We start from the raw sequence: 22535 nt of genomic DNA on the forward strand, positions 1-22535 counted from the left end.
AGTTTAGCGATCACATCAGCCAGGTTGACTGTGAAAGATGGGTTATATGAAGGTGGTCTGTATAAGATAGAAAAGGTTAATTTGGATTTATATGTGATGAAGCACGTTAGAAGTGATTTGCAGACGACAACGTTGTCAGTGGGGGAAAGGTTTAACAATGATCCCGTAACCATCCCGTAACTATCCCGGTTACTTCTAACACCAACTGTCTACCTAAAACAATCTCCATAACAGGAGCACTGATCAATGCTAGATCAGTCGTAGCCCACGCCACTGAAATAGCGGACCTCCTTACCTTAGATAACCTTGACCTCCTAGCGGTCACAGAAACCTGGCTACATGACGCAGCAGGTCCAGCCCTCTCCCTAGCAATACCCAAAGAGTACCAAATACTAAGACTAGACCGCCCTAACGCCAGAGGTGGTGGCTTAGCCATCATTGCAAAATCCAACCTGAATGTTAGGTTAACAACACTGCCCACCTTAAAATCCTGTGAACTCCTGCTAACTAAATTACCAATATCCCCATGCCAAACCCTAACTATTTATCTCATTTACAGGCCACCAGGGCCCTTAGGCCCTTTCGAAGAGGAATTATCCAGCCTCTTAGCAGGCAACACAAAAAAGTCATCCCAGACAATGATCCTTGGCGACCTTAAGCTAGGTCTTAACGACCCAAATGACAAACAAGCGCAAACAATCGCTACCATGCTTGAAGGGCATGGCCTCACCCAAAAAGTCTGAAAATGAGGAGAGAGGGTTAGAGGTGCACTACTTGTTTGTGTCTATGTGTAACAAATAATTCAGTGAACATTCCTGTATTTATCAATAGGTCCTTGGGTTCAATTGAACCTGATTGTTTCAGGTGCAGGAGATTGTCGGATCTCTAGACCAACAGAGATCCCAAATGGCTGACCCAAAAAGTCCTCACCCCCACCCACTACAAAGGGAGAATACTAGACTGGGTAGCCACCTCCAACTGCCCTACTACTATCACTAAAATTACACCCCAGCCTTGGACTGACCACTTCCTCAACAATTTCTACTTAACAAGATGTCCAGAATTGCAAAAACAATGGCACCATCTGTTCCCACTAGATCCAGAAAAAACATCACACCAGACAATATCCTACCCCTGCTCCTCCCAACCATCAATGCCTTGCCATTTGATTCTGACCCAGACACCATGGTTAAAATATACAACGACACCATGGCCATAGCCATGGACACCAATGCCCCACTGAAAAACTGTAAAAGTAAACAACAATCCCACCTTAATACTTGGTTCACCCCCCATCTAAAAGAACGGAGACTGGGAAAAAGGAAGCTTGAAACTGTATGGCAACACTCCCCTACAGCTGAAAATAAACTTAAACTGAAATTGTGCGCTACACATTATTAAAAAGCAGTCATCCAAGCTAAAAGAAAAGTGTGTAACGACCGAATTTCCAAAGCATGCTCCAATACAAAGGAACTATTCGCAATCTTGCGAGAACTCGAATCCCCCATATCACCACCTGATGATGTACCCAAAACGGTGTACAAATATCCAAAATGCCCTTGCTAATAAAGTAAAAACACAACAAAAATTGCTATAAAAAAGGCCTTGCTCCTTCTTAGTGAAATTCCCAGCACGCCCACGCCCAAACCTAGCCTAACACCCTTCAAATTCTCTAAAGTTTCCACACATGAAACTGAAAAAATCATTTCCTCACCAAAACCATCCAATTGCAAAGGCGATTACTGCCCAGCCCAGATAATCAAGGATGCCGCTAGAGACCTTGCCCCCTTCGTCACTAAACTCATCAATGCCTCCTTCTCATCTAGCACCGTCCCAGGTAGCTTAAAAGAGTCCTGGGTTCTCCCCCTGCTTAAAAAACAAACCTTAGACCCCTCCATCCCCACCAACTATAGGCCGATCACTACTGTCCCTTTCCTCCTGAAGATATTTGACAGAGTGGCCTATCTCCAAATCCAAAAATACCTAGAGACCAACCAACCAACTCCTCGGCACTCGTCAATCGGGCTTCAGACCGCAACACGGCACTGAGACAGCCCTTATAGATCTCAAAGCCCAAATTGACGAGCTCAATGATAAAGGAAACACAGCTATGCTACTCCTCCTTGATCTGTCGGCGGCTTTTGACCTAGTGGACCACGCAGTACTCTGCAAACTCTGCAAACACCTAGCGTCAGCCACCCACTTCTCAAGTGAAGCCATAGCATGGATCCAATCCTTTCTAGACAACAGAAGCATGCAAGTCTTCTCCACCTTAGACTCTGCAGACCCTATCCAGACAACATGTGGAGTCCCACAAGGCTCTTGTGTCTCGCCAACGATGTATAATATCTATACTAAACCTCTATTCGACAAATTGGACAGACTGGGTGTGGGTGTCACCTACACAAATTATGCAGACGACACCCAGATCCTCATCCCCCTTTCGGGCAATTTCACTACGGATACAGCTTTAGTAAACAAAATGTACACCCTCATTCAGGCATGGATGGCAACCCATGGCCTCTGCCTGAATGATGAAAAAACAGAGATCCTCATTCTAAGCTCACCCAACAACCTAAAAAAACTTGATTCCAACTACAGCTCCCTCAATATCGATGGCAATATAATCCCCGTCGCCAAAGAGGTGAAAACCCTCGGTTTCTATTTGGACTCCACTTTGTCCCTAAGGAAACAAGTGAACTCCCTGGCCTCATCCACAGCCTATACCGGTAAACTTATTAAAGCATGCAGACCCTTCCTCCCACCAGCTAGCTGCATTATCCTAGCCAATGCACTAATCCTCTCAAAACTGGATTACTGCAATGCACTTTATGCAGGCACAAATAAATACATAATCAATAAACTTCAAACACTACAAAACAACGCGCTCAGAGCGGCCCAGAACCTCCCAGCTAGAGAGCACATCTCGAATGTGCAGAGAAAATACAACTGGCTAAAAATTAGCGATAGGATCACCTTCAAAATTGTCTGAACAATGCAGCCCCGCCCATACCTTAGGGATAGAATAATAAGAAAAACCACTGCACGACCAACCAGATTAGCCAACTCTTTCTGTCTCCAAACCCCTAGATTCCGACTAAAAAAAACAGGAGGGAATAGCTTCCCTGTGCAAGCAGCCCAGTACTGGAACGCCCTACCAGTTGAACTAAGAAGGGACCAGCCCTACAACAGCTTCAGGCACCATACCCGCACCTGGCTTCGACGCAATGACCTCTGAAACAGGTGACCCTGAGCATTGTGACCTGATGACACACATACCCCTCCACTCTTACATGTAAAATGTACATAATGTATTTACTGTATATAATTTGTTACCTCGCCACCCTTACATGTAAAGAATGTACACAATGTAATTACTGTATACAATTTATGTTACTAACAACCTGTAATATGCAACCTGTAACCAAGTTCTAAGCATTCTTGTTATTATGTGCGCCCAGCTACCCAAGGGTTTTTGGGCGCCCTATAAATAAACAAACGAACAAAACAAACTTTACAAACAAGTGCAACTGCTCCTTTTTTCTTGGCCGTGCTGTTGGCATTGGCAAATTTGATCTTGTAGCCTGTGGAAATATCCTGGTGTATAGCCATGAAAATGTCTACAGAGGACCAGGTTAATATGATGAATATTTGATCTATCACGTATTCTCAGAGGTGATCACAGATGGCAAAGGAATGTTTGGCCACAGACAGGACCAATGATGAGGTGACATATGGTGCTGACATTTTCTTTCATACTTGTTGATACCCCTACACCCCCCAGTTGCTGCCATTGTATTCAGAAAGGTAGAGTAGGTTCTTCTTGGTGTTTGTTTGGTCATCTCGGTTGCAGTGAACATCAGTAGGGTGCTGTTTTTGATGAATGGTCTAATCTGTGCTAAACCCTGGACTGAGATTTTTCTGGTTGTTTGTTGGTGGAGGTTCTGTGGTTGGGGATGCGGTTATTTGATTATCAGTGTTACTTCCTTTGTTTTGTAGCAGTCCTTCCTGCATTGAGTTGCTGACTTGGGAGGGCAACAGGTTGCCTGTAACTGGTGCAGGAAGTTGTTTGAAACTGTATCTTGAAAATAAGGATATCAGAGATAATTTGGGGGGGTTGTTAGGACAACTGATATGGTTTCTCATTTAATTATTTATTGATGTCTTCAAAGACTTCTTGAAAGACTTCTCCTTAACATTCCTGTTTCTCCTCTGTGCTCAAGCCCTGTTGCCTTGCTGCCAGTTGGGCATAATGTGGGCCAGTAGAAATTGCCTTTTCTGTAAAGCAAACTGTTGTTATTGTCCCATGGCTAAGGGCTGTTACCAACCCTTTCAAGGTTCAGTCTGGTTAATTGGGGCTTGTGCTTAAGGTGGGGAGGTGGGGGTTGAACACGGTAATGGAGAAAGTACAGTAGGGTGACAATTAATAGGCTCGGTGAAAACTAATCTGGGACAGCCTGGGAACATGATACTGTGGGGCAACAATTAATCTAGGCCAACTAAAGAGCAAAATAAATTGGGGCTAAAAAACAATCTGGGAAAACTAGGGCACAAAATAATAGAGCAAAGTAGGAGTGGTCATAATTAATATTGCTAGTAACAGTCTAAAAGTCTGAGACAACAAGATACAATGAAACAGTGGGACACCAAATGATCTAGGACTCGCAGGCAGCAAAATAACTGAGCGATAATACATTTAGGACAAATAGGGATTGAGGTATAGTGGGGGGTTAATTATGAAAGTTGGCAATCATTTATCTGGGGTCACCACAGAACAGAATACACCGGGGCAGCAATTCATCTAGGAGGTACAACAATTCATCTAGGGCAACCAATAAAGACACATTTGGATAATAATTACAGTAAGGAAAGCAAGGAGTGAGGTTCAGTCAAACAACAATCTGTCAGTGCAATATTAATAGCAAAAGCACAGTAGCACACTAAATCGAGTGGTGCAACTGTTTAACTGGTAACGCAACAGTTACTCTGGGTTGTCTACATGGAAAAACAACAGTTCACGTTGTGGTAGAAAAAAAATATTCCATGGCAACCAAAGCACACTGTGCAGTTGGATAACAAACTAATCTAGCGATGCAAAAAATAATCCAGCTATACAACAATGTGGCTGTGGAACGGAAAATTTGGTTTTATGAGAATAATCTCGTCGAGCACAAATTAATTAATCAGGTGATACGAAATAACAGGGTATGGTAGGACAACAATTAGTCAACGGGTGGTACACTTAATCCAACGATGCAAGAATTAATATAGTGGTGCAATAAGTACTCTGGACAATTAGGGAATGAAGTACAGTTGGTAAAGAAGTAGTCTAGTGGTGCAACAATCAATGTAGCTGTGAAATGAGTAATCTAGGAATGCAACAACTAATCCAGCTATGCAACAATGAACCTTGCAGTGCAGCAATTCATCTATTGATATGGGAACACTCTAGTGGTTCAACAACTAATTAATCTGGGGATACTACAGAGCAGAGTTTAGTTGTGCAAAAATATAATTGTGCAGAAGCTAATCTAGTGGTGCAAGAATTCATGTAATGGTGCAATAATGAATTGTTCTCGGAATACCAATGAATGAAGTGCAACTAAACAATTGATGTAGCTGTGCAATAAATAATCCACCAATGCTGCACTGAATCTAGCTGCATAACAATTAATCTAGCAGTTCAATAATAATAAAGCTGTGCAACAATTAGTCTAGTGAGGCAAGAGTTAATCTAGTGGTGCAGCACTTAGTGTGGGGCAGCCAATAAGAGAAGTAAAGCCCAGCACCAATTATTATAGCTGTGCAACACTGAATGTAGTGATACAGCAGTGTATGAAGTGGCACAACAATTATTTTGGGGAATCCAACAAGTGGAGTATAGTTGGACAATGATTAATCTAATGATGCTGTGCAATGACTAGTCTAGTGGTGCAACAATTAATGTAGTTACGAAAGAGTTTATCTGGTGGTGCAATAATTAATCTAGGTGACCAACTCCAATTGGGCAGCAATGAATCTACTGGTGCTGAGTAATGGATAATCTAATTAATCCAGCGATGTGAGAATTAATTTAGTGGTGCAACAAATCCTCTGAACAACCAGAGTGTGAAATAGATGAATTCATCTGGAGGTGAAACAATGCAGATGTGCAATAAGAAATCTAGCAGTGCTACAATTAATCTAGATGTTCAAAAAATAATCTAACCATTGAACAGTATATCTAGCTGTGCAACAATTGATTTAGTAATCTAACAATTAATATGGGTTTGCAACAATGAATCTAGTGAAGAGAGAAAATATCCTGGCCACATGATATCTAGCTAGGCCATAACTAATCTAGCTATGCGCTATAACAATGTAGCAATGCGCTATAACAATGTAGCAATTATTCTTGTGATGGAAGCAAAACCCCTTGTGAGGCAGAAATAAATCCAGCTATGCATTAATAGGTCTAGTGATATGCAAATATTCAACAATGACTCTAGCTATGCAACAACAAATCTAGTGAAGCAAGAAAATGTGCAAATATGTATCAATAAATCGAGGTATGCAACAATTAATCTAGCAATGCAAGAAAATAATCTAGCTAAACAGCAATTAATCAACAATTCTATTAGTGTTGTGAGAAATTAATCTTGCTAAACAAGTAATCTAGTTATGCAACAATTAATCTAGTGATGCGAGAAAATAATCAAGCTATGTAACAGTTAATCTCGGTATGCAACAATTCATCTGTCATTTTTTAAAGCAAAGAGCAAGAGAGGATCTTTCAGAAATTATGTCTTTAAGCTAAATGCACATATTTGTCTGCTGGGTGTCAAGACAAAACAGGTCATCCCACAGGCAGGCAGGTTCTGAAAGTTACATCACAAGTTTTGAAGCCTAAAACATGTTAATACATGTTATGTCATTGTAAATTAACTCAATAAATGTATTTGAAGTGACAAATGTATTGATAAAATATGACTTTTCTGGTTTAAATGTATGCAGAATAGCCAAACGCACTCCCTACAAATGTGGGTGAGACAGGTATAAACAAACGCAGTGAATTTTCAACACTAAGGTGTAAATCTAGTGATTCATCTCGCTAGAACAATCCAGTCTTTTTTCCTGCCAGGACACTTTGTTGTGATGTATCTTACGTTTCCCCGGTCCTGGACAGAGTAGAGGTGACCCTCGCAAGTTTTGAAAGTTAGCAGACAAAAATATAGAGCTAGCCTAATAAAGGTATGCCTTTTTGCAAGATCCTCTGTCGTATTGTTTTAAAAACACCTGCACTAATAAGGTATTCATGTCTTAGAATTAATTCAGTGATGCCAAATAATATAGCTGTGGAAGAATTATTCTAGCTATGCAACAATTTATTGATATGAGAAAATAATCTGGCTAAATCACATCAAATCCTGCTATGCAACAATTATTATGACAATGCAACACAGAATCCAGCAATGCAGCAATTAATCCAGCTATACATGGCATAAATATGGCTATGCGACAGCCATGTAACAAAAAATCTGGCTATGTAACAATCAAACAATGTGACAAAACAATTATTCAAGAATGAACCTTGTTATGGAACAATTCATCTAGTGATGCAAGAAAATATCCTAGCTATGCAGCAATTATATGACTGTTTCATTGTGCGCTAGAACACCTGTGTTGGTTCCTCGAAGTGAATCAAAGAAATACCTGGGTACTTCTAAGGGACAATCCCAAACGAGATCTAATGAAAGATTTCAACATTTGGTGAGCTTGTGATGTTTATTTCACATAAAAAGTAAAACAGCATCATTTCAAAACATAAGAAGTCATTCAATGTTCGCTGACATTTTTACACAAAATCAAGTTTAGATATGTGTACTCAACATACAGAAAAAGTCCACTCAGGCCCGTTTTCTGAGATATTTGTACCCAACATACTGAAATAGTCCAAATATTGTGGGCTAAACCCACATCGCATTGGGAAGATAGTCACTCAAATATACATACATTCCTATTCCTGGACAGTTCATAGTTCTCTTACCTTTCTGTAAATCATATGACACATGGCAACTCGCAGCTTCATACCACAGCGGAGAACGTGATAAAAATAAAGATGGTGCAATACAGCCAAACTCAGTGCACAGAGGGAAAGAAGAGCAGTGTTGATGTAAGCCGTAATCATTGCTGGTTTGTCATTGAGATTTGATTGCTCGAAATACAAGATGATGTTTCCTAAAAATATTGGCTGGATTACTTTAACGCTCTCCTAAAAGAAAAACAAAAATGAGAACTTTATTATCACATATTTCCAAGTATAAATCAATAGACGTGCACTGGAACTGTGATGTTTATATTTAAGGAACATTAAAAAGAAAGGTCACATGTAACCGAAAATACTAATATAAATCGCTGTGTAAAATACTGCTCTCAAAGACAAATGGTAGTATAAAGAGATCAGCATTGGTTTAGCCAAAATAATCTCCGAGGATTGGACACATAAAAGTCAACATTAGTCCAATCACTTAGCCCCCTTTCCTCATTCCCGCAAGCAAGAGAAGCATGTGTGCATCGCTAATGGGAACAGGTTTTGTGGATAACAACATCATAAGTGTGGTAGGGAGGAAGAGTGAAATGATCAACATTTTGTTGAGAATATTGAAAGGAGTGTTGCTCAGTAGAAATGAAGAAAAGCAATTAACAGCAAAACATGAATCCCAAAATTTGTGATCAATGACACCTACAATTGGGCAAGAGGAATGAAAAGCACAAATAATGGGTAAAATATTAGGTTTGATTCAAGCATAAATGACCATGGAGCAGGCTTTACCAGACACTAATGTCCTGCCAGCCCGGGGTGATAGGCTAGAGCAAAGCGAGGGCTTTCACCAAGGGTTGGGGGGATTAAAGGATAGGTAGGTCTGCACCCATCGTCCTTAATGCTATTTGCACATGTGGGTGCTAGGGAACCCACAGCAAGATGGCTGCAATTTTCTAGCGCTCTCAATGCACCCACAGCAGTGTACATTTATCCTGCTTCCTGCGGCCAGATCGTGGGCTGAATGAAATAACAAAAGTTGCAGACACCCCGGGGCGCATTGAACTGTAGTGTTGGCGGGTGCATGAGTGAAGAAGCCACTAGTCAGTAGTGGTGATCGGCCCACTCCGGAGAGCACCCCAGGGTGACGTCCACCTCAACAGAATAAGGAGGTGAGGAGGCTGGTGCTGCGTCCCTGTCCCTCCAAGTCCTGCGGGGAGACAGTATGGGGAGGACAACAGGACCACGGCTGAAATGTGCCAGTATTTGACTGGGAGCACCAGGAGGTGCAGAGGTCTTCTGGCGACAGCTGCCGGCGGCAAGCCTATGCCCATGGTGCTCTGCACAAGAGGCTCTTGTTGTGGCTTCCCTGCAGTGTCCAATGCACCGGGTGTGTGGAGGAATCTCACTCCCTGAGATGGAGGCAGGCGCGGGCGGCCTCAGCTCAGAGATCGTGCAACCTGGATAGAGCGATGAAACGGGCCTAAGTGAGTGGATTGGTCCAGCGTGCCACTGCCTGGCTTTCCCTGCCACTAAACCCTGGGGCCATGCTGGTGTACTTCCCCATGCAGGAATCGTGGTGGCAATATTACAGATCATGTTTTTCCAGAGGATGCCATCTGGGAGCATGGCACATTGGGGACGCACACAAAGAAGGCCGAGTAACAGCAAATACAGACAATCGGCCTCATTCCGGGTTTGGAGCTAACCATGGAGTAATTAGCTCCATGGTTGCCTCCGAAACCGTCCCAAATCCGGCATGGTGAATGGAGTAATTACCAGTCCATTCCAGGGTTGGAGGGACCGGTAATTCCCCATTCACCTTTTGCCCTTCCCCATTCCCATTTCCATTTCTGCCCCATAGGGCTCAATGGGAATGGGGAAGGAGGTAATTACGGCACCGTAAATTACGGTACCGTAATTACCTCCGAGGTACCTTTGCAGGTCCCGTACTTTACTCCTGCTAAAAGCAGGAGGTAAGGAAGGACCCGCAAAGGGACCTCGGAATACGGAGGTAAGGGATTACCGGCATCGGCACCCTTACCGGTGCCGGTAATTCCTTACCTCCAACCTCGGAATGACCCCCAATGTTGTGAATTGGCCCGTGTACAAGTGCCACACTACAAATACTAAGAAATGCAGCACTGTTAGTGAAGCATCTGCATAAATAAGGAGGTAAACGGTCCTACAAATAACTAATATAATAGGTATCCTCTGGAGAGTCTGTATATTCCCAAGTGCTCGCTGATATTCACTTGGACTCAAACGGTCAGTGTTTCTTTGAAATTGGTAAATTGGACAAAACAGGCAAAAATACTTTCTGTAAGTGAACAAGAGACTCCAGTGTAAACAAATCCAATATCCTATGATATCCTTCACAGGAGCGTTACGAATGCCATATCATATCATGTACATACAAAAGGAGATGGCCAGAAGGTGGCCAAAGTCCGCGGCTGAATAAGGAAAATGGCCAGACAGGCAGAAAAGAGGAACGGAGCATAATAGAAATGTTTATGAAATTAAAAGCTCGAATAAACAACAATGATTGCAAACTGGATAACCTGACATGTAAAGTTGAACTTCTGGGGAACTAGAAAACCGGGTCTCTAAAGTTGATATGTCTGAGATTTTTTAGAGGGAGATTACGTGGATAGTTAAAATCTTAAAAAGAATAGAAGCCAAGAACAAAGACTTAGAAGGGCATTCCAGATGCAATAACCTCTGCATATGTGGGGTCTCTGAATCTGCCCCCGTTGGTAACATGAAGACGTTCGTTGATTTACTCATATCCAAAGGTGCTGGATAAATCACAACTATCACCAGTATTTATTGTAAAAAGGGATTACAGCTCTCCAACTGTGAAACTAACACCTGGAAGACCACCTCACTCGATCAGTGCAAGGATACATAACTAACGTGGCAGAGATGTTCTACTACACCAAGCAGGGGAGAAAGCTACTTCATCATATATAGGGGACAAGGTCGCCTTCTTTCCAGACTTCACTACAGCACTGCAAACAGGCAAAAAAAACTTTCAAGAAGGGAACAATCCAATATCCTATGATGTCCCCAGGAAAGTTAAAGTTAAGACTACATTTCAAAGGAAAAATGAAAAACAAATTTCAACTCTGTAGGCGGCAAGTGAATTCCTTGATGGAATATCTGAAGGGCCAGGAAAAAATGGAGGACACCCTGTGGGTATAGAAAGAGGGTCCTCTGTCAATAAGTGAAACCAATGTGTCAGCTCGTGTGTAACATTTTAAGATGTAATTAGTTCAATTCCAGCAGGCTAATTGATCCTTTATGTGACATACAGATTGTGTGCCTGACCCTAGGATTTGCTATGGGGCAAATTGGTGCTACCCAGTGTTTGCCACTGTTCTAATTATGAAGAGGGAATTGGGAAGAGTGCCACAGATCATTGGTGGGTGGGTGGGTTAGTGAGGGTGTGAGAGCTGGTTCAATGGGTACTAATGTTAAGGAGTGTTCTGTTATTTTGTAAGCGGATATATGTGGATTTTAATGTGAAAGTGTTGGTGAAATTGTTGGGCGCGGGTGGGAAAGGCGGTTGGAACAGCTTCTTGTGTGAAGTTAAAAGAGAAACATACCACAGGGGGAGGAAATTGTATTAACCTGGGGAGTTGTCAGTAGTTACAGAAGAAAATTCCCTCCATGATGTTGAGAGGCAATAACAGAGTTGACACCACAATCCCTGGAATCACAATAATTACATGGAACTTACTTGGGCTCAACCATACAATCAAGGCAAGGACATTATTACTATATCTAGAGCGGCACAAAGCAAAAGTTGTATTGATGCAAGAAACACACCTTATAAAAGAGACTGAGGGTGGCTTGTGAAGAAAAGATGATGCTATTCGTATTTTGCTTCTCTTCCTTCTTATGACACAGGAGTGGCAATATTAATGTACGTCTCAATTGGCTGAAGGATGCAAGAGGTCTTCCAGAATACAGATGGCAGAACATTAATAGAATGAGGCAAAATGAAAGGGCAGTCACGTTTATGGCTAGCTATGCATCTAATTTTGACTCACCTGAGTATTTTGAACAGATCGGGGAATAATCTCCAAATATGTATGGATTTGGAAATAATCGGAGGATGTGACTTTAATACTGTTCTTAATGACACATCAACAGGGGGGAAAAATGGGCGTGTAGAGCGGCACAAAGGCTGAGAAAAGTTACATAATCCTAGCCCAAAAGAGTTCACTTTCTATTTATCAGTCCATGACTCTGAATGCATACTAAGCCTCTTTCTTCTCTCAGATAAAACGTTTAGAGGCGTGGTGCACAGTAGAATTTGTGTGCACACCCTATCTGACCAATCCCCGGTTATAGTTGAGATAGCAATTCCCAAGAAACGATATAAAGCATCTAGGTGGCGACTTAAAGAAGAAGCTCTCCTAGATGATAGCCTCCAGAATGAAGTGCAGGCAGAGATATCTGAATCGTTTTAAATTGACAAATTCTCAGTTGGGACTTACAAAACACTGTTGTAAGCATTCAAATGCTTTATACAAGGTGTTTGCATCACAAAAGAAGCTAGGGTTCACCAATTAATTAGATCAGATCTGGGCAAGTGTCAACAATTATTAATATAATTGGAACAGAGTCACACCATAATGGTTGCAATACCAGGTACCTTAAGGAAGTTAAGGGAAACAGCAGATAGAGAGATTAGGTTTTTATGGAGACAAAGGTCGGCACAGAGGTATGGTGAGGAGCAAAGACTGGGTCAGACACTTGTGTGATTGTTTAAGTCCAGCCCACAAGCCACCCTTATCTCACAAGTTGTCCGACGAGGAAGGGAATCCTCATTATGATGATCCAAATATTGAAAGGATTTTGTTTAGGTGTTATGCAAACTTAATACTACTAGATTTTAAGTTATTAGTCAGGGATGGATCTCTATTGGATAAGTGAAAACCAAAAGGAAGCCCTCAATAAGCTCCTCACGATTCAAGAAATAAAATCTGCAATTGGGAAATTTCAGGGGCTGAAGGTACCAGATACAGATGGACCATCAAGTTCTATATAGCTGCTGAGGATTGATAATTCCCTAACTCATTAATAATTATTAAGAGGCTTTAGATGGGGAGGCGGGCCTGCCAGGCAAACAAAAGAGGCAATAATAACCCTACTCTTGAAACCCGACAAGGACACTACCCATTGGTTACTTTTGTTTCCATTGGTTGAATGCTGTTGGTTGTTGATATAAGAAATGTTAATAAAAATCAAGTTTAAAAAGAAAAAGTGCAAGTATGGAGGTAGTAGTCCCTCTCATGCTCCCCAGATTGTTATACCTATCACTCAATGTAGCAATCATTCTGAAAAAAATGTTTTTTAAAATCACTGAAAAATTGCCCTCCTAGTTCTTATTTTGGGCAGTCAAAACGGCAAGGGTCGGTTGGGATAGACTTGTAGCGCTGGTAGAAAAAGGGGGAATGGACCTTTCAGATATGGAAATATATTTGGTAACTTAAGCTCATTGGCTATCATTTTGGTACACCACGTCTCAGGACAGACCACACAATCAAATAGAAAGGGCTGTATCAGCTCCAGCATGTCTCCTATGAGTTATAATAGATGAGACAAAACAAACTTGAGAAGTTAATGTGGAGGCAAGCACTCTTTGTGCTTGGAAGACATTAGCAACAAGATGTGCGATGGTCAAAAGATACCCCCCTCTTCTCCCTGTAACGACTGTTTTATGATGGGAAGTAACTGCTGAGAAAGGTTACATAGAGAACTCCCTGGAGCTATTAAGAACTGTATGCTTGAGCCATAACAAGCATATAAACTATATGCAATATAATCCTCAGTTAGATGCAGTACATTTAAAAAAGGCTGCGGTATGATCACATAAGAAACGGAACATTGTAGGTTGAGAGTGGGTCACGTTACGTGATTGTCACGTGATGAGCTCTCGACATATCATGCAGATGCAGGACGGGAGGCTGTTCATACAGCTGGTTCCCAATTCCTGCATTGAGCGGTTTTTGGTTTCTATTTGAGGTAAGCGTACATTTGAGACATTCAGGGGTAGGGCCAAGAGCATCGTTGTCAGTATACATGTTATATGGAGCATCAACTGCAGCATATTCCAAAACGGCTCCTACATTACAACATGAGAAATGATATACTCTAGTTTGAGATCACACGTGACATGGTCGTCATATAATACACTCGCCACTATATTACTGTAGCTCGGGACTAACCTAGGGAACCTGAAATATATCAGAATGTTAAAGATTTGATTTAGAAAAGTATATTACAACTCAGTATTAATAGTAGTGCACCTCTGTGGATTTATAAAAATGTTACATAGAAACCATGTCTAAATTGTACATACAATTGCTGGGTGGATTAGTTCCAAAATCGACAAATCATTTTATTGCATGAGTTTAAAGAAAAAAAAACAGCTCCTCCCCATTAGAGATATGTGTGCATTTTAGGTTATGCAATATCCTTAAAATTACATTTTCAATCATGGCTCAAAGTATCTATAAGAGATGGACAATGGCACTATGTGTTATTATTATTACTACTTTATTTTGACAAAGCCATCAAGGTTTTACAAGCATAATTGAAAACAAAAATAAAACATTTCATGAATTCATTAAACACTACATACATTCATTAATCATGTATTAAAGTCATTAATAATGAAAACACAGTAAAACAAATCTAAAACATATCCTTAACTAGAGACTAAGGGCAGCACCATAGCCTAATATTAACTTTACCATCCCTATCTAACACCAGAGTTCATAATTTAAAATGTCAACATATATGTACTGTGGAGGGTTGGAAGGAGTTGGACACACGGAAGAAATGTTTGAGGTTTGTGTTAAAAAAACTTATATGAAAAGGCCTGAGTGTCCCTATCACTAGAGGGAATACATTTCCTAACTAAGAAACTAAGGCTGCTTTTCCATTTTAGTAAAGTCCAAAAGAATATTATCCTCGATCCAACTGACCCTATCAAGCCCTACCACTATACTATTTGACACTAACTTAAATAGAGCAAGGGAAGTCTTCTCTTCTCCTGGCCTCTCCAGTTCATTCACCAGTTAAGGTTTATGTCTTTGTCCCACAGAAAGCAGGCAGTTTCTTTGATCAGTTCCTTTAGCTGTTCAAGCACACTTGTACCTCCCTTGCTTTCTGTATTTCGCAGGTTATAGGCTCCTCCACTGTACCCTTTGACACTCAGTTTCTGATTTATATTATTTACCAGGTCCTCCTTTCAGTAGTACGTGCCTGGGGTATTCCCCCCCACACCCTCTCTTCTAGGCCATCTTCACCATCAATTCTTAATATTATAATGCATCTTCCTTTACTGCTTGAATCCTAGAGTTATGGGTTTAGCTCCTCCCTTCCAGGATGTTGACTTTTATTCTGACTTTGGCTGTTATTTAGGACCCAGTCTTGTGTACTGGGATAAAGCTTCACCTTCATACAATAGTTCTCTTTCCCCTCAGGGACCTTCATCATTTGCTTACAACACAATTTTAGTTCGATGTTCCCATTATCGTGACTGAGGTGGGTTTTAGCTGATAAGGATAATCTGCGGTCCTGCCACCTCTCCCGGTTCCCCCAATACCTTTCTCTTGTTGGGGTCCGGTGGTTTGGCTTGGCAAATGCTTGGGATGATTCTCTCTTGCCTTCTCAGTTTCATGCCAATGGGTCCGAGTAAGATTCCTGCTCCGCTCTGGCACCGCGGCTCAAATGCAAAATACGCTTCAAGTTTGGGCAGTCTCTGTGTTGTTCCTTGGGCGTCCTGCCCACCATTTCCACTTCGTGGTCAAGCCGCCCTCGGGTTGCTGATTGCTCTCTCGGTCCTGCCGACACTCCTGTCGTTTCTGTAGATGATGGCCTTCCAGCGTCTTGTATTTGCGTTTTCTCACCATCCACAACTCACAGGCTCAGCAACGGACCTCTGCTACCCCTCCCGTTAGCATAATGATGTCAGGGGGCTTCCCCGGCAGATCAGGTTCTCCTCCTTTCTTCCTCCTTGGCACAGTTACATATACATCTTGTATTAAAGGCATCTATGTGCACTTGGTTATATTCTTTAATTGTCTTCAGCAAAAGATAACGGTGTCCTATTGTTCAGCTTGCCAGATAGACCCATATACTCAATTGCATTGGTTTGTCTAGGGAGTTCCTCATGGGGGCGGTTGCCCCTTGGGGAGAAGAGGCGAAAACCCGCAACCTGCTGCATACCACTTCTCTTATGATGGTGGCTTCCCCATGGTTATCGAGAGAAAATCAACACTCTCCTGTTCTTTCCCCTTTGTGTTCCACTGTGAAGCAGAACAGTTGTAGATCCAGAAAGCATCTCATTATGCTGCGATTAGTATCCTTTCTTAGGCTCATCCAGGTCAGCAGGGAATGGTCCGTAATCAATTTAAACTTCCTTCCTGTGAGGTAATACCTCAGGTGGGCGATGGCCCATTTTATTGCTAGTGCTTCTATTTCTACCCTAGCATAAGATTGTTCTCATGGGAAGAGTTTTCGGCTGGTATATATGATTGGGTGTTTCACTCCACCGTACTCTTGTGACAGTACTGCCCCTAACCCTGTTTTTGACGCATCAGTTTGGAGGATACATTCCTTAATAAAGTTGGGCATCTTAAGAACAGGCTTGTGACATAGGATGGTCTTCAGGCCCTCAAAACCTGCTTGATCTTGTGTTGTCCAAATCAACTTCTGGGGTTGGGAGCGCTTTAGTTTATCTGTTAAGTTAGCCGCCAAGGTGGAATATTGGGGATAAACCATCTATAATAGCCTGTTCGACCCAAAAAAGCTTGGAGATCTTGTTTAGTGTTCGCGGGTCGCAGTTTGTTGTAATGCTTTCATCTTCTCTGTCTGCGGAGGGATGAAGCCATTTCCCACTAAGTATCCTAGATATTTCACTGTTGACTGGGCCAGGTGAACCTTTCAAGGGGTTGCTCAAAGACCGGATTTCCGAAGAGCCTGGGTAATGGAATATAGGTGGTGCAAGTGATCCTGCCAGCTGTTTTTATGTACAATAATATCGTCAAGGTAGGCCCCCACAGAAAACTAAATATGGTTTTAAAACTTTATCCATAAGTCTCTGAAAGTGGCAGGTGCTCAGTGAAGTCCGAAAGGTAACACTTTAAACTGGAAAAGGCCTTGAGGTGTGGAAATGGCGGTCTTTTTGCTGCATGTCAGATTTAGGGGAACCTGCCATTAGCCCTTCATTAAATCGAGAGTAGAAATATACTTGGCCACCCTTAGTTTCTCGATTAAGTCATCTATGCCAGGCATTGGATAGTTGTCAAAAATGGATATACAATGTTTTTGGAAGTCTATACAGAATCGCCACAAGTTATCAGGTTTGGCTACAATAACAGTAGGAGAGGACAAGGCACTTTCAAGAGTGCTCAATAATGTCAGTCTTGAGCATCTCCTCTCTCTGATGTTGAATAATCTTCTTCCTTGCCTCAGGGATCCTATAAGGCTTCAAGTTAATGATCTTCCCTGCCGGAGTACGTATGTTCAGAACATACCTCCAGCAATTGAGCTAGAATGTTGCCTAGGTCTTCCTGATACGATAGTAGCAACTCAAGAAGAATCAATTTACTCTCAACTTCCGAATCAGAGAGGAGGGCAGCCATCATGACTGTAGGGGACTCACTAGGATCTACTCTCCACTCCTTCAGGAGATTCACATGATGAACCTGGGTTTTCTGCCATCTATCAGGTTGGGAGGTTAGATAGGACCTAAAGGTCCCCTAAACTAATAGTTTGTAGGGTCTGTCCCACTAGGAAATAATGTTATCGTCCAAAGTGGACAAGAGGACCAACATGGATTGCTCAACAGAAACCGTTTATCATATGCATTCTTTTGTTGTTCCTGAGCTTTCCATAAGCGTTTCTTCACAATCTGTTACGCTGGCCATATGGGCTTTTAATTTCTGTGCCGTTAAACTTCGGTGGGTGAAGTGCATGAGTATGTATTGAGTGCAGGCCTGGTACAGCTACATTATTTGCAGAGGCATGAACGGGGTATCAAGAATGGTACACAATGAAACAGATAGATAAAAAATGTTAGCATTGCTCAGGAACAAATTTCAAGAAGGCACGTATTATTCATGGAAAGACTGTTTCATAGTCACTTGGACCTTTAAAGCAGTCTCTGATACAGTTAACAGCTAGTAAGCTATTATAGCCCTCTATAGCCGGATATAAGGCTATTAGCCAATTGGCAAAATGCTTTTGTGCTAGTGTTGGGATGGAAATGATCCAATCCCACCCACTAGGCGTGTCCGCATTAGCTGAACTCTATACGAAGACATGGGGGGAGCAGCCCTCACCTCCAGGGTTATGTTATGTTATGCTAGGCAGATTTATAAAGTGCACGTACACCCGAGGGCACCATGGCGCTGAGAGAGGAGGAGCAACAGGGACTAAAAGAGCAGTGTTTTGAGTGATCGTCGAAAAGAGAGATGGTCAGTAGTAGCACGCAGTGTAAACGTGAGTCCGTTCCAGGACATTGCGGCCACCACAGAGAAGGCACGTCCCCCCATTTTAGCTAGCCTGATACAACGAACTGATAACAGTAGAGCAGACTGAGACCGGAGGGCGCGTGAAGATACATATTGGGAGAACTTTTCCTGGAGATAGTCAGCTCCTTGTTTATAAAAAGGCACGGTGGACAATGCAACGTGATTTGAACAGAATCCACTTCTCCACAGGGAGCCAGTGTAATTCTCTGAGCACAGGTGACATGTGGGCACGAGGGGGAGGGCGGGAATCTGCTCTAGCAGCAGCGTTTTGAAAGGGTGCGTATAAAAGCCCTATAGTGCATAGAAATAGGTGAATAGCTCTAGCCATTCCCGTGCCCCGCAACGCCATTTTATATTAGGCCCAGAACAGACATACTGAGGGCTGCAGCGCTTGCCTCTCGAGTTCACACAGAGGCGCCAAGCCATCAGCACACCAGGCCAGCTCCGCACGAGCCCTGTTCCCACAGAAGTCAATTTCCCTTCTCTCCCTCCACTGTTGCGAATGTCTAGTATCATATTCGGGAATGTGCCCTGCACACAGTATGAGACAGTACCAGGCCCTGCGATGCACCTTCCATCTCCACTAAATTTCCATTGGGCCTCTGACCTCCACCCAGCCAGGCCGGAGCCAGCCACCCTCCACTGACCCGACCCCTAAGCCCTAACCTCTCCCAAGGTGCCGACCACAGATCTACAAACACACACAACTGTATATCTTCCCAATAGCAACACACGTCCCCTGTAACATGAGGTACCAGGGAGGATAAATCAGAGATCAATCCCCTGGGAGGAGACTTTTAGGTGCAGAAGCTGTGGTATTAATGAAGCCCTGAATGTGGGGGGTCAACATAACTGTATTGTATCCCCCTTTCTCTTAGACACCCATTTCCTATGATGTTCAGGTGCCTGCCATATTGAGTGAATAACTAGTTCCTGTTTTTTAGCTTAGATAAGATAAGAGTGTTTCTAATGTTCGCTCTGACCTTCACTGCGATGATGAACCCAGCTGATGCACGTGCACCAAGATCGACTGGGAAGAAATAGCCAATTAACACCTGGCATCCGCTATGGAGCAGGCTTCAGTATATGTCCGCAACCAGCTGCGTGAATATCTACTGTATACGATTTTATCACTGATGATGTGTTTGGACTTTTTAGTGTGTAATTCTTGGCAGAGCGCTCTCGGGAAGCAGAGTTCTTTGCTGGCATTAATATTATATAAAACTTTGTTATCCTTGCAAAACTTTCTCTTTGCTTTATTCCCTAGTGGGTTATATTTATTTTGGAGTGTGGTTCAGAGGTCTACACCTTCACTATTTAAGCCAAATGCGAAAGTTGAATGTGCTCAGAACGCAATCCACTCAAGTGCACTCAGCTTTCATAATACAGAAATATTCTTCATAAAGTTGGTCGCTGAGGAAAGTGAAAAGGGTCCCCTGTCTGCACCGAGAGTCCCCTTTCCATATACAGGCTGGAGTCAGATGAGGTGGTGCACAAGGAAATGGGAAAGCCGCAAGAGGAAGGGTCAGGAGAGGAAGTTGAAGAATTACCACTGCCGAAGATGACACAGAGTTTAGGTAGGTCTTAGGGAGGCAACAGCAGACGTATGCGATACCCATAGGCGCCTTGAAAACTATACCAGTAGTTAATTCCTAAATTCCAAGATGCCTGACGAGCGAAGCCGCACCTTCCCGATGCTTATAAGTGACAGTTCAACTGTCAAAGTTATATTAATAGAGGTTCAATGGTATCGATAGTTGTTCATGCTCCGGATCAAACCGAACTAGCATATTTTTAGTTTGGTTGTTGCCTTCACTACTTCTAGTAAGCGACAGCTTGTAATTTGATTAAAATAAAATACAATCGCCCAATGGATCATTTTGTAGGATGGTTTGCAAGTAGTCTGAGGTGAAGCCAGCCAGTGGATTGGATGGGCGTAATACCACCCAAATTGAGCCAGTTGAAGACAGATAGCAGCAATCTTCCATGGTGCTCAGACCAGTGCACGAATGGGGTGCTATAATGGGATGTGGTCAAATCTCTCACCTGTGAGAGCAGAGTGCTTTTTGTGAAACTAAATCTCTGCATTGGGGTGATCTCATTAGCAAATGAAAGGTGTAAAATGTTTGCCGTTTTGGTCTCAGATGAAAGTGGATAATCTACAGTGTACTGGGTTAATGCTCCTACTGCAGCGATCATCAATGTGTAGCCTAAAGGAAACACATCCAGTTCCTGGTGAGAGATTGAAACAGGTTATAGGATACAGATACAGCTTGCTAAGCTGAAACATGCAGTCCCCCCAAGAAGGTGCTCTGTTTGATTCCCAGCACAAGTATCTTATGAAAACTGACCCCTTTGCACAGATGAAATTCTTCATATTTGAAGTGGTCAAAAGCCCCGGGAGGGCCGGGGGTGACTTCAACTCCCTTCTATTACAGACAGAGATGTTTTGGATACACCGTTTGGACCCGGTTCATTTGAGAGGTCTCAATGACGAGTTCTGCCTAAACTGTTTCATTTAAATTGTCTGTAACAGAGATAATGAATGTCTTTGTATAGTATTAACCACCCATTGGTTCATTACACCAATGTATATATTGTGACCAACCAGGATTGATCTTTGTCATTGATTGCTCCAATTATATAAATGGGGATTGTATCTATCAGCACATTGTTGTACATAACATGTTCGACACACTCTGACCTAACTATTCAACATAGACACCATGAACTAATGTGATTTTAAGGTGTAAGAAGCTAAGGTTACCTATTCAGACTCATTGGATATAGAAGACACCACAATGGATTATGACTAACTGGCAATGCCCTATCGATATTCAGGACCAATATAGAGTTTATAACTTCATCATTTAAAACTGTTACATGTTGATTCGAATTAGCAGTTAAATTACTGTAGTTCATACTTAATGTGTCTACCAATGATTCCGCAATGAGTAGAGTTAAGTTAACATTGGGAATGACGTATGATTGACTATCTGCCTCTTTGACATATACAGACCTTTTTTATGAGAATTTGAGTTTTGTAAAACTGTATCATTGTTATATTATGCTGATGTTCATTCTTCTGAAAGCCTTTTGCATTCTTAATTATGGAATTGGGATGAATATTCGCAGCAGGACAACTTCATTGTAATGTTACATAGATATTTAGGCCAGATTTGTGAAATACACAAAGAGCCAACGTGGATGGAACCGTAGTAGGTGGGTTGACAATTTTCACTGATTATGTTTTTTACCCTTCAGTGTTTAGGGGAGTGTCTATACCCACACACTGGCAGCAAGTGCTGGGTACATCTTCAGTAGCCACCCTCCCAAGATGGCGAGGTATCAGCATTCACATGGAGTGTCCGTTTTTTTTCTTTTTTTCAAAAGTGTTATTTACATAGGGACTCTGCTTCCCGAGTACCTGGACAGAAGATGGTGCTCTACCCTTTCCCGCAGCGCACACCGTGAGAAGTTGTCTCTCCATCAGCGAAAGCTAACTTTTCAAACATATCAGATGGGAAAAACGCTTGAAGAAGTAGATCCGCTTTCAACATCTTGGCTGAAATCTATTTATACACGTTTTCAGAGGAGTTATGTCTGGGTGACATCGACTTCAGGCTCATATCTTCAGAAAGTATAAGGGAGCGATTTGGATACAACGCCGGTCAAGAACGTATGCATTTACCTAGGGGAAGTGACACTGGATTGGCTTTAAAGCTTAAACAGATAGGGTAAGTGTTGTATTTCTATCGTTGGGTAGTACAACGCTTTGAACACATGCCAGCATTCTTATTTTTACTTTTTCGGCATATTGCCCTTAGAATTCTGTAGATCTTTGATTAACTCCGTTTTATTGGATTGGCTGTCCTTTCACAATGAGGCCAGGTAGGTCCCTGCAAGTTGGGCTTTTTCATTATGGCTACTCAAAGAATGCATGACCAGAGCACGCTATA

At 42.2% G+C, this 22535-nt stretch overlaps 1 protein-coding gene across 2 annotated transcripts in view; it reads right to left on the minus strand.

Annotated features, from left to right (window-relative positions):
- The window catches only part of ABCC4 (ATP binding cassette subfamily C member 4 (PEL blood group)), a 2280107-nt gene that overhangs the window by 1656230 nt on the left and 601342 nt on the right, over window positions 1-22535 (minus strand). For both annotated transcript variants that reach the window (XM_069639145.1, XM_069639144.1), the window contains exon 4: window positions 8027-8251. In XM_069639145.1, the coding sequence (XP_069495246.1) occupies window positions 8027-8251 (225 nt within the window). The remainder of the gene's footprint in view (window positions 1-8026; window positions 8252-22535) is intronic.

The sequence above is a fragment of the Ambystoma mexicanum genome, chromosome 7q (assembly GCF_040938575.1).
Source record: "Ambystoma mexicanum isolate Mex_15411 chromosome 7q, UKY_AmexF1_1, whole genome shotgun sequence".
Lineage (NCBI taxonomy): Eukaryota > Metazoa > Chordata > Amphibia > Caudata > Ambystomatidae > Ambystoma > Ambystoma mexicanum.